The sequence below is a fragment of the Aquarana catesbeiana genome, linkage group LG10 (genome assembly GCF_042186555.1).
Source record: "Aquarana catesbeiana isolate 2022-GZ linkage group LG10, ASM4218655v1, whole genome shotgun sequence".
Taxonomy (NCBI): Eukaryota; Metazoa; Chordata; class Amphibia; order Anura; family Ranidae; genus Aquarana; species Aquarana catesbeiana.
In genome coordinates this window covers 55,433,551-55,449,842 of record NC_133333.1, presented here as the reverse complement: position 1 = coordinate 55,449,842, position 16,292 = coordinate 55,433,551, and the positions used below count along the sequence as shown (strand labels likewise).

Below are 16,292 nucleotides of genomic sequence, written 5' to 3'. Positions count from 1 at the left end.
GGTCCCTTATCATCCCCTCCAACGGTTTACTTACTATTGATGTTAGGCTGACTGGCCTGTAGTTTCCAGGTATATGTCTCTGCCCTTTTGAATATTGGTACCACATGGGCTTTTCTCCAATCAGCTGGTACCATTTTGTCAATATGCTGTCCATAAAGGTTAGAAATAATGGTCTGGCTATGACCTGACTGAGTTCTTTGAGGACTCATGGATGTAAGCCATCCATCCCTGGTGATTTATATGTGTTAAGCTTTTCTAGTCTTTTCTGGACACCGGCCTCTGTTAGGCACAAGGGTACTACTTGTGACGTGTTACTAATGTAGCACTGCCCCCTTGAGGACTGCTAAGAATTACCCGCTCATCTGCACTACCATGACCAAGTGAACCTTCCAATCCACCTGACACTCTAGGTTCAGACATCCTGTTAATACTATAAAGCAAGAATCAAGCAACTCAACAGCATAATGTTCTGAAATGTTTTACTTGAATCAAATAGGAAAAAGTTATTGTACAAAGAAAGTAAATCCGCTGAGCTGTGATAACAGCGCCAACTCAGCAAACAGACTCCTCCCAAACCCAACAATGGTTGAACAATAAATAATGTTATATACACAAAGGTACACTATATTCAGATCCTAGGTCACCTTCCAGTGGATGTTTCAGTTAACTACACTTGTGGCCACACTGATATAAATGCAATCTAAACAGCCTATGCTATATTCATGGGAGAGCTAATCTCCCGCTGGTATTATTTATTTATATATATATATATATATATATATATATATATATATATATATATATATGGATACAGGTTTCCTACAAGCGATGGCAGTAGAGTTCCATGTGGCAGATCTGTTATTCTTCGCTAGCTAGTTGGAGCTTGTTAATTGTAATCCGTTTGGTGGCAGATGAAACAATAAATTCCAAGTAGTATAGGCCTAAGGCTTCTGAGTACAGAGTTCCTGCAATTCAGTAAAGTGGTCTTGGGTAAAGATGTATGCGCACTGTGTTTGGTATTGGTGGTAGTGGATAGGTAAAGATTGAGCAAGTTGCTCTCTCACCAACCCAAATAGTTTCGATGTCTTCTGGACAGGAACATGGGTGGTGACACTCTGGCAGCAGCTCCTCTGTCTCCGTCTTCTGTATTGACTTTCCCCACACGTCCACACTGATGGGTAGGTGCTGTAAATGATGCTAGTAACACGATGTCCGTCAGTGGGTAACAGGATCCGGCCTCTTAGGCCTTGCGGTGGAAGTAATGTTCCGCGTGGTAGACCTCTCTCTGTCATACAGAGAGGCACGTCTTATGTCAGGCCCAGGAGGAAGAGAGCGTGCCCGGGCTTCCTAAGCTCCTTTTATCATCCCCCCAGCAACCTTCAGGCCACTGCAAGGGTCCCTGGGATTTGTAGTCTTAGGGTACGGGAATGTATAGCAACAGATTCCAGAAGGACTATACGCCTCATAACTCACTCCGCTGGCGCACAGGTATGAAGTCACTGACTGCCGAATAATCACGGGGCAAACAATATTCAAAACAATGGAAGGTACGAAATTTTCTGGTTACAGTCCACACCACTACACTAACAATACAGTCATGGTCAGTATACCCCTCCTTTTCTGTGTAAAAACTGAGTGGAAGTAAGCATTTACTACAGTTGCCTTCTCCGTGTCATCTGTAACCATCCTCCCTTCATAATCCTTTATGTGGCCAATGTGGTCTGACCTCACTTTTTTACTGTTAATACATCTATATATCTATATATTTTACTGTTAATATAATTTCAAAATGACATGTAAAAAGCTATATCTCACACACATCATAGGCATATTTTTTCAATTGCATCCCAAAACACATTCTCCTACTCCCCCGAGACTTTTTCATGGCCCAGCCACATAGAGGGGCCCAAAATCCACAGAGCACCTTCAGACGTTCTAGGGGCATAAAGTACACATCTAATTTCCTGACCACCTATCACATTTTTGGAGGTCCTGGAGCACTAGGACAGTTGAAACACCCACATAATTATTACATTTTGGAGAGTAAACATCCCAAAGGTATTTGTAAGAGGCATATTGAGTCTTTTGAAGACTTCACTGTTTGGACTGATTATCTACCAGCCATATTATCTTGTGTACAACTGTATCACAAAAATCAACTGATTATGTCAAAACCAATATACTATGGTGGTCGCTTCTGTATGAGTGGTCAGGGATTATAGCTTAGTGTAGCATCACCTATAGCAGTCCCTGTTCCTATAAGCCAAGCAATCCTAGCCTACTGGTAAATGGCTGCCCCCAGAAATACCATGTTCATTGGCCAAGAAGTACAGGAGGCTGGAGAAAGGCAGAACAAAAGAGTCCCCCTGGTTCTAGAAGTGCAGATACATAGTAGTGACACTGCACTTGCTCTGGTGAAATTATATACATATATATATATATATATATATATATATATATATATATATATATATATATATATATATATTAAAAAATTCAGATTTGTTTTTCATTTTTTTACATACTCTCACCAGAGCAGTGCAGTGTCACCATAATGGACACAGTGGTCACAGATCGCACTGCTGTGCACTTCTGAGAGTGCACATGAGTGGGAGATGTGGAAGGACATACGGGCACATCCACATGCACCGACACTGCTCTCGTACAGTTATATATATACATTGGCCAGGCGGAGGTGGTTTAAGTGTATGTATAGCCAGAACCTTCTTGTCAACTAAGGGACACAGATTGATGATAACTAAGCAACGTAGGTTTTACTGTCATCTACAAAATAAATGGACCCTAGGCACATAGTAACTAAGAGTTAGTCCATTTGAGGCTATAAACCCCTCCCACTTAACTCCTTACACTTAGTAAATACAATCGAATGAGAGTGCCAAACAAATGTCCAAGAGTCCAAGGTAATTTAATGGTAAAATTGATTAATAGCAGAATAGAGCCAACACGTTTTGGGGGCCAAATAAATTCCCTCTTCATCAGGGCTTAGCAATTCTTACTGTGCTTAAATGGACTCAGGTGAGCAGATTCCAAATAGATCTGCATTGTGATTTACTGCTTGGAAAGTTTCAGGAGGGCAGGTTACGTCAGTGCTAGTGTATGCAGCAAAGGGCTTGGCCATTGCTTCTATAAGGCTGATGGAATACCTATTCTCCAGCTTCCAGTTTCTATATTCAAGTGGATTAGACAAGTTGTTATGAAGGCCTATGAATTGCATGATAAAGTGCTTCTTTCCCATTAAAGCCCACTCCACAAGAGCAGTAAGTACCTCTTGGGTCTTTTGTCATCAGGCCTCTGTGACTCACATCTGTAAGGCTGAGACCCAGTCTATTGTTCACACATTTTCCAAGTTTTACAAAATCCAAGTGTCTGCCTTCTGCAGATAATAGTTTCGGCCAAATACTTCTGCATGTGGGTGTTTATTGCCTTATGTGGGCTGGTTCGGCTGTGTTGTTTTGGCATGCCGCCCTCTGTCTGAACTGTTTCTGGACGTCCCAACTTTGCCTAATTATCTCCAAGTTATATCCCTCAATGGACAAGACAGAAAATAGGATCTTTATACTCAGTGTAAAATCCTTTTCTGTGAGTCCATTTAGGGATGCAGCTCCCTTTCTGCATTTATTATTTTTCCTGTTCGGACAGCTTGAGGGGTTATAGCTTCTAGGGGGCTGCCTTTCATCTTCTATGTGCTTAGTGTCCACTTCGCTTGTATGGAACAGTAAACTCTACATTGCTTAATTACAATCCCACTATATTCCTCAAAGGACTCCGAGAAAAGGATTTTACGCTGAGTACAAAATGTTTTTTAGTTTTTAGATAGAGTATGGAAGGGTTAAAAACCTTACCAGTTTAATTTTTCCTGTTTAAGCACAATAAGCTATAATAGGAAGGCTCTTTTAATAATGCTATATGGTTCCAAGCTGCACAACAAGCTGGCTTTTCTTAAAGATACTGCTAGATGCTAGTCAAAGTCAGAAATGTCATGTTCTGGTCTGCACTTTTTCTTTTGGTTGTAGATGTTATGATGGCAAGCCCAAGTAAAGTCACAGAAACTGACAGTTGCATAGATATTATACGAATAACTTCCATTTTCATAGTATTACTTTCACTTTCTTTTTACAGCGGTTGTGCAAAGTATTTAAAGTGATTGTAAAGGCAAATAATATTATTTTTCTAAATAACAAACATGTCATACTTACCTCCTCTGTGCAATGGCTTTGCACAGAGCAGCCTCCTCTTCTTGGTTCCCCCCTACTGAGTACCTCCATAGCAAGCCGCTTGCTATAGGGGCACTCGTGCCTGCTTGCTCCCAAGCCCCGCTCTCTGTGTCCATAAGAAGGAGAGACTCGGGAGAGCCTCAGCTCTCGTGCACATCGCTGTATCAACATTGGGCTTAGGTAAGTATTAGGGGGGCTGAGGTGATAGTTGCACATTGAAGGCCTTTAGAATCACTTTAAATTTGACTGTGCAGTCCAGTAGGCAACACACATAGGGCACTTGATAGTCAATATTCAGTTACAAAACTGGTCTGACGCACCTCTTCTCTTCCCTGCAAAACAAGTCTGTATGAGGACACTTGTAAGGAGGGGTGTTATTTCTCAGGTTTGCTTGCATAGAGCGGTGTTTCTCAACTCCAGTCCCCAAGGCGCCCCAACAGGTCATGTTTTCAGGGTTTCCCTTTAGATGAAATGGCTGTGGTAATTACTAAGGCAGTGAAACTGATCAAATCACCTGTGCAAAATAATGGACAGCCTGAAAACATGACCTGTTGGGGCTCCTTGAGGACTGGAGTTGAGAAACACTGGCATAGAGCACTGGAGTGGAAGAGCAGAACAAGCATCTTAATTGAGAGAAAATGTATTTAAGGCATTTCTTGATCAAGACTTTTTTTACTTAAGAAAATGATTCTCATAATACATATCATTCGTGCATTTTGTTCAATAAAACATTACACATAGAGTAAACATGCCCAATCTTACATCTGTGCACTTTTCTATTTAAATCTTGTGTATTTGCTTCTATATCATATCACTTTATATTCTTTTCCCCTTTTCTCCCTTTCCCCCTCCCCTCTATCCCCATGGCTACATCCATCACCTGTGTTTCTTAGTATCTAGTCACTGTAACTCATTTTTTTCCCCCCTTTCTGCCCTTTTCTCTTCTCTATATTCGACCTTTACTCCTTCAGGCCATTCTTTTCCTCTCCCCTCGGCCCTTCCCTCTCCTGCGCCTCCCCCAGAGTTCTACATCTGGAGTCTTTCCACTACCAGTTGAGATGGTGCTAGATCAGCATCCCCAGCTATGATTGCCATAAAATTTCAAATTTGCCCTTTTCTCTCCTACGACTGTACGTCAATCGCTCTCTAGGAAGCAAGGAGTTTACGTAGGAGATCCACTGCCGCCCCGTGGGTACCATTGGTGCCATCCAGTGTTTTGCAATAAGTTTTTTGGCTAGATACATCAATCTGCATGTAATACATTCCTCTTGGGAACATTTCTGCATCTATGGCACCAAGTAGGTACACCACCGGGTTTAGAGGGACAGGTATCTGTGCTAGTCTAGTAATACACTGGGAGACTTCTTCCCAGTATCTGTGTAGTTTTGGGCACCTCCAAATTAGGTGTATAAAGTCCCCCTTATGTGTTCTACATTTAGGGCACAAGGGAGAGTCTCTTCCTCCCCATTTATATAACTGCACTGGTGTTCTGTATGCCCTGCGCAAAATAAACAGTTGTGACAATCTGTGGGATGCCGATAACGCTGGTATAGATTCAAGTGCCATTTCCCATTGGTTTCCCTCTATCTCCCCTATATCCTCCACCCATTTGTTTCGACATTTTAACGAGGCATGGTCCTGGACTGAGGACAGCAATTCCCTATAAATTTTTGATATTAGTCCTTTCCTAGTATCTGCTGCAAAAACTTCTCTCAGCAAAGGTGATGTTGATACTGTCAAGGAGTGTGTTGTTTGTTGTGCCAGCAACGCGTGGCGCAGTTGAAGATATTGATAGAAGCTCCTGGGGTTTAACTGAAATTCCCTACATAGCTGTTCATATGTCTTTAGCACCTCCCTCTCATACAGCTGTGCAAAGAACTGGATCCCCCTCTCTTTCCAGGGGGTGAAGCCCTGCAGTTCCTGTACCTCTGGGTATCTTTTATTGCTCCATATCGAGGTGAAGGGGAGCATACCCTTTAGTTTCAGCGCTTTCTGGGTCTCCCCCCATACCCTTTTGAGTAGGATACTCATAGGTTCTGAACCATTCATGCTTGGTAAATCCATCTCCATATGGGAGGCCGCCTCTAATGCGGGGTCCGATATGGTCACCAATTTACATATGGGGTCCTCACCTGCCATCTGCTGTATCTGTGAGGCCAATAAATACATTTTGGAATGGGGTACCGCCAGTCCTCCTCTATCCTTTTTCATATTGCAATATGGCTAAACTGATCCTAGCTGCCATTTTTTTCCATATTAATTCCCTCATCAATGTATCGATTTGCTTAAACCATTTGTTTGAGATCCACATTGGGGAATTGTGGAAGACATACAATTGCTGCTGAGCCCATACCATTTTTATTAAATTTGCTCGTCCTATTACTGATAATGGAAGCTTACACCAGCTGTTACATTTCACTTTCTGTCTAGCCAACAGTGGACCCAGATTTAGCTGAAGATACTGGGAGTGATGGTCCGGGGATACCATCACTCCCAGATAATTAAAGCTGTTGACTATAACTATTTGTTCTCCCCCCTCTGGTAGCTGTTCCTTCATCTGGTCTATGGGCATCAAAGTTGTTTTTGACCAGTTGATGGTAAAGCCTGAAAAACTTCCAAAATCCCCTATTATCTCCATCACTGCTCGCAATGAGGTGGCAGTGTCGCCTAAATATATAAGCGCATCATCTGCATATAAAGATATCTTTTCTTCCCTCTGGCCCCTACGAAACCCTGCCACCTCCGGGGCATTACGGATCAATATGGCCAGGTGCTCTACCACCAGGGCGAACATCAATCGAGACAATGGGCATCCCTGTCGGGTGCCTCTATATAGCACAAATGGAAAGGAGAGGTTATTGTTAATAAGCAGTCTGGCTCTAGGCTTAGAGTAAAGCACCTTTACCCATGCTATAAATTTATTCCCTACTCCAAATCTTGGCAGTGTTTCCAAGAGGTAGGGCCATTCCACACTATCAAACGCTTTTGCAGCGTCCAGAGACAGAATGGCCCTACCCCGGGATTATCCACCGGCACCTGTATATTCATCTATAGTTGCCTTATGTTATCGGCAGTAGAACGAGTGGGTATAAAGCCAGACTGATCACAGTGGACCAGCTTGCCAATTACTTGGGATAGCCTCTTGGCCAAGACTCTAGCAAAAAGCTATATTGGACGATAAGAGTCCAATAGGAGCCTATCTTTTCCTGATTTTGAGAGTACTGTTATTATTGCCTCTTGCATGCTATCTGGTAGGCTGCCTACTTCCTCTGCCTCCGTTGTAGCCTGTAGCAGAGGTGATAGGAGTTCCTCTCTGTAGTGAGAATATACCTCCACTGGTATCCAATCTGGGCCTGGGGATTTATGATGTGATGCCCCCTCCAATGCCTCTGCAAATTCCACCAATGTGATTGGAGAGTTCAACATTTCCCTGTCCGCCTCAGATAGCCGTGGAAACAGGCAGGCTTGTAAAAATTGCGCCAAATCAGATGGATTATAGCTAATTTTGGAGGAGTATAAGTCCTTATAGAACCGCTGAAAGTTATTTAAAATTTCCGAGCTAAGAGTCTGCTTCTCCCCAGATTCTGCCCTTATCGCCATGATATTAGTGGATTCCCGCTGCTCTCTGGCTATGAGGGCAAGAAGGCGGCCGGTGTTTTCCCCTTCTTCAAAGTAGCTCTGTTGCTGAAAATATCTCCTCTTCTCCGCTACAGACAACAAAACCGAATTATACATTGCTTGTACCTCCATCCAGGAATCAAGGTTAAATTGAGATGGGTCAGCTATTAGGGCCTGTTCTCTCGCTTTCACTTCATCCCGTATCCTACTTTCCCATTCCCTGGACCGAGTTTTGACTCCCGCAATCTCTCTGATAAAATATCCCCTTAAGAATGCTTTGAGTGTATCCCATACTACCGCTGCGCTAGCAGATCCCCTGTTAAAATGCAAAAATTCCCGCAATGCCTCTCTCGTTCTGTCTGCTGACGGGAGCAGAGTTAACCAAAAGGGATTCACTTTCCACAATGGGCAGTCCGATGCTACAGTAACATCCAGCCGTACCCAGAATGGGGAGTGATCGAATAGTAGGTGTGGCTCATAGGCCGAGTCCACTATCCGCTGCATAAGTACCTCATTCCTTAAACCCAAGTCAATACGGGAAAATCCATCATGTGTTGCAGAGTAGCATCAATAACATCTGTCCTCTTCATGCCTCTCTCGCCAGACATCTCGGAGTCCCAGTTCCAAGAGTAAGGAGGTGAAAGCCATCTTCCCAGCTATCTGTCTCACCCCTCTGGATGTCAAGGACATTCTATCCTGGGAATTATCCAAGGTATTATTGTAATCCCCCAGTACTAACACTGGAACGTCTGGATATAGGGCCATAAATTGAGCTGAGCTTCTAAGAGGGGATGTTGAGAACGGTGGAGGAATATAGATTGAAACAATAATACATACTAGTCCATTGAGATTGCAATACAGAAAAATACATTTTCCCTCCTTGTCCACCCTCTGTTGGATACACTCAAAGGATACATCGGTTGAGACCATTATACTAACTCCCCTCGAGTATGAGGTGTACATGGAATGAAACTGTGTCGGGTATTTCCATGAGTACAGAAGGTAGACAGAGTCGGGGCGCATGTGTGTTTCTTGCAAACAAATTATCTGGGGTTTCATTTTATCCAAATATTTAAATATTGCACTTCTTTTGTCCTTTTCCCCCAATCTCCTCACATTCCGTGTCATTAATGTTATACCCCTACTCTTCACATTAAACATTGCGTGGGACAAATCAGAAACTGTGCATGGTAAACACAAAAATAAGAGTAAAAAGAGTGGATCAAGGCGCCTTTGCCCTTCTGGGTGTCACCTGTCCCCAGGAACTTGCAAACGTAAGATACATATCCATATAAATTACCCATTTTTTCCCGCCTACCGATGGTGGAACGTAAAAAAATATGTATAGCAAAGCTTGTGTTTGTGATATTTTCTACTGTTTGATTGTGATGTGCCTCCCCCTCCCTCCCTTTCCCTACCTCCCCTTTCTCCCTCTTCCATTCTCTCTCTCCACCCCCCTCCCCCCCTTTCCCCCCTACCCTCCACCCCCTATACCCTCTACCCCCCCTCTTAACCCAGCTGGGAATACCCTAGGGGCTTTACCTCTGACCTCCACACTACACACTTTCTTTATAACCTCACCTCTACCATACATCCCTTTCCACCCTTGCTCCATGGTTCCCAAACCACCCTCCCTCCCCCACCCTCCAACAACCTTTTAGTGCTATTCATGTGCTTTAGTCCTTGTGTCTACTATCTAAATAAGTGTATCAAGTCAGCCCCATTTTAATCTAATTAGTGTGTACTTTTCCTTCTTCTTTTCTCCTCCCCCTCTCTCTCCTTAGTGTTTAAATTAGTATTTTAGTTATTATTTTCCCCTCTCTCTTCCTCTCCCTCCCCCCTACCTTAGTACTTAAAAATTGACTTTATCTGAGAGAGAGAGAAAAAACAAACAAAAAAAAACCCAGCAAACTCCATGAGGGAAAACAGAAAAACAGTGGAAACAAACATAACAAACCAGGACAAAAAGAGAAAAAATGTGGGCGGGATAAAGCAGTGCATACTCCATCTTATTTTGCTGTAACATGCGTTTGATTGGCGTAAATGCCGCTCACTGCTTTTGAAGGTCTGGGGAAAAGTCCTGATAAAATGAGATTTTTGTCCCTCTGTAGAGTATTTCTCCCATTTCTCTAGCCTTCCAAAGCAGTGTCACTTTGTCTCTAAAGTTAAACATTTTTATAAGTAAGGGTCTTGAATATTCACTTCCCTGACGGGGCCTAAAGGGGACTCGATGCGCACGTTCAATGCCAAAAAAAGAGGAAAAAGATGCAGTCCCAAATGTCTCTTTTAACCACCCCTCCAGGAATTCTATAGGATCAGATCCCTCGCTCCGTTCAGGCATGCCTATTATTCTTACATTACTTCTTCGATTCCTATTTTCTAATTCATCTATTTTGGCAGCCTGTTTATCCATTTGTTTCTTCATCCCAGTTACGGGAGTAGCACGTCTTCAACTGCGCTTAGTCTTTCCTCCAAAACTGTTGTTCTTTCCACTGTCTCTTTCAACCTGCCTCCCAATACTGCCAATTCCTCTTTAATACCCTTCAACTGGGTATCCAAACCAGTAATCGATTCCTTGCAAGCGATTATGGCATGTAAAAGGTCCCTCATTGTGGGCTCTCCCTCTCCTCCTCTAGGGTCCCCCTTTATATTTGCCTCGCCTGTATTGGCGGGATTTATTGTTGCAGTTTCAACAGTTATAATGTTGGATTTTTCCACCCCTTGCTCTTTTGTATTCACTGTTTTTGTGTTCAGTGCTACTGCCGGGTTTGCTGATGCTGATACCTGGCCACTACCTTGACTTTTCCTGGCCACCGAGGTTCCTATTTGAACTGGCCTTTGCTTGGTTTGCCTGGCTCTTTGCTGAGCGTGTTACCTGGGCTCCTTCTTGTTGCGGCTGGTGCTGATTTGCTTGTTCCTCCATTTCCCGGGCATAGTAAGGTGTCAGAAAGAAGGGAAAAAAAGGGGAGTTTCTTTCCCCCTTTCTCTTTTCCTTTTTGCTACTGCTGGATCTAGTTTTTTCATGAGCTGCTGACAAGCAAGGGGGGGCCTCTCACACCGCCCCTATGAGTCCATCAACAAAGCTTGCACTGGCACCTGGATTGTTCCGTGAATTATGCAATGAAACGGAGCACGTGAAGGCTATTTAGTTCAGCCCGGCTACTTTCGCTCATCACAGACCGGCCTGCATGCCCTCAATTAGCGTCCCGACTATTCAGAGTGGAGGGAGAGGGAACCATACTCGTGTCCTCTCACTTCCACTGAGGTAGTGATTCTTACTGAAATTATAAGCTGACCCACTAATACTGTAGGACAGGCATCTATAGTGACAAGCCTTGGAGCCTTGGAGCTACCAACCCATATACTCCTGGGTACAATATGGCACACTTTAGTATGTTCTCAGAAGGCCAGGGAATGGCAGTGTCAAAGGGAAGTGTCCCTATAGAAATTATACAACAGTCAGTACTAAAATGATCTGTGACCCAGGTGACAGCAGCACAGTACATAAGCTAGTTTGCAGTTCGTATAGTGCAGGGATCCTCAAACTACGGCCCTCCAGCTGTTGCAGAACTACACGTCCCATGAGGCATTGTAAAACTCTGAAATGACTAGGCATGATGGGAATTGTAGTTCCTGAACAACTGGAGGGCCATAGTTTGAAGACCCCTGGTATAGTGCATAAAGTGCATAAAGTTCAATTCGTTACATTCCTCCCCTGCACTGTCACCAGTCAAGCATAACCTATACGAAGGTGTCACTCACTGCCTGGGTCCTCTCCCGGTCATCCCTATGTACTGGTTGCGAATCTCCTCCCTGGATCCAGCACCAGTAGATTCTGATTCCTTGGGCCGTTTTCTCCCTATGCTCAAAAAGTGCTCATGGTGCCACGGTACCACAGACCGAATACCGGAAACGCTGATTGCTTTCTTCCCGGGCTCCTCCATTCGAAATCCTCCTCTGGTCTCCTCTGCTCTTGCGGGATTTCTCCACGATATCCCGAGATGTGCACGCTGTCCTTCGGCTGCTCGGGATAGCTCGTAGTTGTCCGGAGGTTCTCCCCGCCTCCACTCCTACAGCTCTGCACAAGCAGCTGCCTGGCAGAACCGGAGAGCCAGCGCTTAGCCTTCTCGCGTTCCTGCAAAGGACAGTAATTACTTTGGGTCAGAGGGTGGGGGGCGTACACACTCCTCTCACTCCTCACTCTCCTCACTCTCCCACATCTCAAGCCCGCCCCTCCTTTAAGGCATTTCTAAACGAAAATCAATCACAATTCATAACATGGAGGCCTTAAAAGAGACAGAAAGATTTGAGAATTAGGCTCCAATCTTAAAGTGTAAATTCACTTTTGTTGAGAAAAAAACATTCCCTCCTGGGTGATCTATGTACGCGGCAAGGATTATAACAACCTTTGTTGCAGATTCCTACCTTTTGTTATTCTGAAGAAATCCATATGTGTTTGTCTGTGCCTCTGTGCTGAATAGGTCTAATGGGAGTGGTTTCATAATTATCAGTCAGCTGTGGCACCTGAAGAGCACTAATGAGGAAAGTTGCTGGGCCTGCATCCCTTTAGACATGTTCCTATTGGAAATATCTCACCAAAAATAACACTTTTGTTGCAGGGGATGCCTGAAATTTGACTTGTATCTTAGGCATATTTCTGGGAAAATTGGTGAGTCAATCACACAAGCAGGAAATTATGTTTCTGGGGAGTGGTCAGTACACAGTCTGTGTCCAGAACAACTCCATGTAGCCATATTGCATTTATAGAAAATTACAGCGGCTGCAGATTGAAAAGGAAAGGTAATTTTTAATAGCATTCAATTCCAATATGACTTGTATCGCAATTGTACATGCTATATTATTTTTTCTTTATTTGCTATTTTTTTCCTAACGAAAGTGGAGTTACCTTTTAAAGAAATTCAAATTTACATTTTTTTTTTTTATATACAGTTTTCTGAAACTATGTTCACCAGAAACAGACAGCTTGGTTGAAGACATGTATTTTTTGTCTCCTCGCAGGCCCAATACTATGGTGAAATCTCCGTTGGAACTCCTCCACAGATTTTTACTGTCATTTTTGATACAGGTTCCTCCAACCTCTGGGTGCCATCCATCCACTGCTCCTTCTTTGACATCGCCTGCTGTGAGTACCAGAACAAACATTCTCCGGCACCTTTGGGTCATGTTTAGTATTGTAATTCTCTCCTAAGCAAACTCCTCTGATGCCTTCATTTATTAATGAATTATCTATTTACTGAGCTTAATCAGTGCCATCAATTGTTCTTAGGAATGTCTGCGATCTCCAGGGGCCAATTAAACCTGATCTTGCTGTAGAAATACTTAGGAGGTATTCACCTTCATATTAGTTACTCTGCATATTATTATGATCTTACAAGTCTGCAGGGGAATAGATCATCTGTAAGAGCCACAGGGGCCACTTCACAGAGCCAGCGCAGGCTTCAGTCAGGAACTTGGCCTTGCATCTCTCCCTGTCTGATCTATGATTGTTTAGATATATTAATCAGATACTATCTAGAGGTTAATTTAAATTCCATTTCAATGGTGCAGCCTCTGCAAAAAAAATAACAAAAATAAATATATATATATATATATATATATATATATATATATATTGAAGGAAACTCAGGATATCAAAGCATGTATAATCCTTTAGCATTTCCTTTTCAATTCTCCTTACTAAGCTCTATAATAAAAATTCCATCAGATTGCGTCAGAATCTATATTGCTTCTTTCAGGGGAAACTTGTAAGTTTAACTAACCTATTTTTTTTTACCTGGCTTTAAGGACAGGTTTATGATAAAGGACTCCAGAAATCCCCATCCCACCCTAATCAAAAAGTTAGGCTGTAGTGCAGCCTTCATAAAACTGATTTTTATAATCTGCACCAACACCAACCATACAGTATAATGAGCCATCCACAGAACCATTATACTCCACGTGCACCTTCATTGCAATTGACCCATAGAATAGTCCTAAATGCCTTGCCTACAGGCCTTACTTACTTAAAGTATACCAAAGTATACCTAAAACCAATCTTTTTTTGGATAGTGTAGGAAAAAGGTAAAACCTTTTGGTAAAACCTTTGGGTTTTTTTGCCATCTGTGTCAGGAGATTTGTCTTTACTTCCTTCTGTCTTGTGGACAGAACAGAAAGTGAGAGGAAATTTCTCCAAAGTAAGAGATATCCCCTTTTAGACAATAGTAATTGGAACCAGTGTCCCCATTGAAGATGTACCTGCTTGTTCTGGCGATAACTCAGAATTTTGAATTTTCCTTCAATCTCAGTCCCTATGACAATATAAAGCAGGACAAATTGAGAAGATGAATGCCTTAAGCTGGCTATACAGTGAGTATAGAAAAGAATAGACATGTGCATTAGTTTTCGCCCGAATGCATTTTCATCCGAATTTCAGGTATTTTCGTTATCGTTTTAACAAACGATAACGAAAGTGTAGAATCCGAAAAACGAAAGATCCGACATAAACAAATGCTTTATTTTCTTTTTCGTTGCTACAACAGTTCGATATAGATAAGAGATTCGACATGATGATGACAATAACAATCTGTGTCCATCAAACCTGTGGTCGAATGTGCCTAACCTTAACTCTATTAGTCCAAGATTATTCTACATAGAGAGAAAAGATTCGACATAGAGAGAAAAGATTCGACGTAGGGGGGGAAAGATTCGACGTTGGGGAGAAAAGATTCGACGTAGGGGTGAAAAGATTCGACGTAGGGGCGAAAAGATTTGACGTAGGGGAGAAAAGATTCGACGTAGGGGAGAAAAGATAGATAAAAATAATGATGATGATGAATGTTATTGGCTGATTGTAACCAAAGAGGAGGATCAGTAAAATAGCTAGAACTAAGTACACATGTACTTTGGCTTATGGTGTCTGTTGAAAGTTCTAAGAAGATTCGACGGAGCAGGTAAACTATACGGCGTCATACAGTTTAGCTGCTCCGTCGAATCTTCTTTGAACATTCGACAGACACCATAAGCCTTCAATAACAGATTCAATCTTAATTTGGATTTTCGGACGAATGCAATTTTTAACGAAAAACGAAATAAAAAAAAACGAATTTCGGGAGTAACTAAATAAATGTATTTTTCGAACGAAAACGAAATTCCAAAACGAAATATTTCAGTGTGCACATGTCTAGAAAAGAATCACTCCCCTTTAAAATAATCAAATTTTGCTGAAATGAAGACAGGCAGTTTTTGTTTTATCTAGCTGTATTTACTAGTGCAATTTATAACATCCAAGCGAAAGATATAACACCAACATGTCAGAAACAAAATCAAAAACAGAATCACTGAGTAGGAAAAAGGATTGTCCCTTATTCCAGCATTTTGTTGGACCACCTTTTGCTTTAATTACAGCCTTTAGTTTGTTGGGATATGTTTCTACTAACTTTGCACATCTATACTTTGCACTATTTGGCCACTCTTCTTTGTAGAACTGTGATGGGAACATGTCAGGTACCCTTTGTCAAAGGACAAGGTCTGCGTTAAATTGCCCGACTCTTCCTGTACACCAGCTTTGAGAGAGACAATTCATCTCACCACTATAGCTGTGGTGGATCTGGAGTTTCTGACTGATAGGAATAATACAGATTTTGTTATCACATCAGGTTATAGGAGTGCAGGTAAGGGCTAAATTTATTAAGTTTAGAATTAGGGTTGCCAGCCTATAGTATATGGAAAAACAAACAGTGCTGCAAAAGGAAAAGTAGGGTGCGTCTTGGCCTAAGTGGGCTTAGTTAAATAGGCATCAGAATGGATGTCAATCCACTTCTTAAACTCAATTTTTCAAAAACTGAGCTTATAATATTGATATCAACAACAACAAGCCATTTACAGCTCTGTCCCCAGCTACATGACCAACCTCCTCTCAGAATAATCAACCAAACAATCTACTCTCTAGCTCCCTTGTCACCTCCTCCCATCCTCACATCCAGGACTTTTCCAGAGTCTTCTGGAACAACATACCACAGCTTGTATGGCTGTCTCCCACTCTGTCCAACTTTAAGTGATCAATGAAAAAATTATATCTTCAGCGAAACCTATCCTGAATATTACTTTCTAGGACAACCCTACACCATTATTGCTTTTTTTTACTTCCTCATCCCTTAAGAACGAAAGTCCTCATGAGCAGGGCCCCCTAACCCTCTTGTCTTTAATTGTATTGTAACTGAACTGTCTTTCATTATTTTGTAAAGCACTGCACAAACTGTTCGTGCTATTTAAATCCTGTATAATGATAAACATGGCCACATGCCATAGACTGGGGCACATGATGTAATTCAGATACTATCATCTGGCTGTGGGGACTCTGATAGGTGGTTGGAGAACTCGGTGACCAGGTTTACATCTTTGGGTACCAGGTCAGGGAGAAGGAACAAGCTGAAGATCAGT

General features: G+C 42.4%; 1 protein-coding gene across 1 annotated transcript in view; it reads left to right on the top strand.

Moving 5' to 3' along the window:
• LOC141110700 (cathepsin D-like) overlaps nucleotides 1–16,292 on the top strand; it is a 105,161-nt gene that overhangs the window by 40,464 nt on the left and 48,405 nt on the right. The window contains exon 3 of the mRNA XM_073602211.1: nucleotides 12,873–12,996. Within this exon, the coding sequence (XP_073458312.1) occupies nucleotides 12,873–12,996 (124 nt within the window). The remainder of the gene's footprint in view (nucleotides 1–12,872; nucleotides 12,997–16,292) is intronic.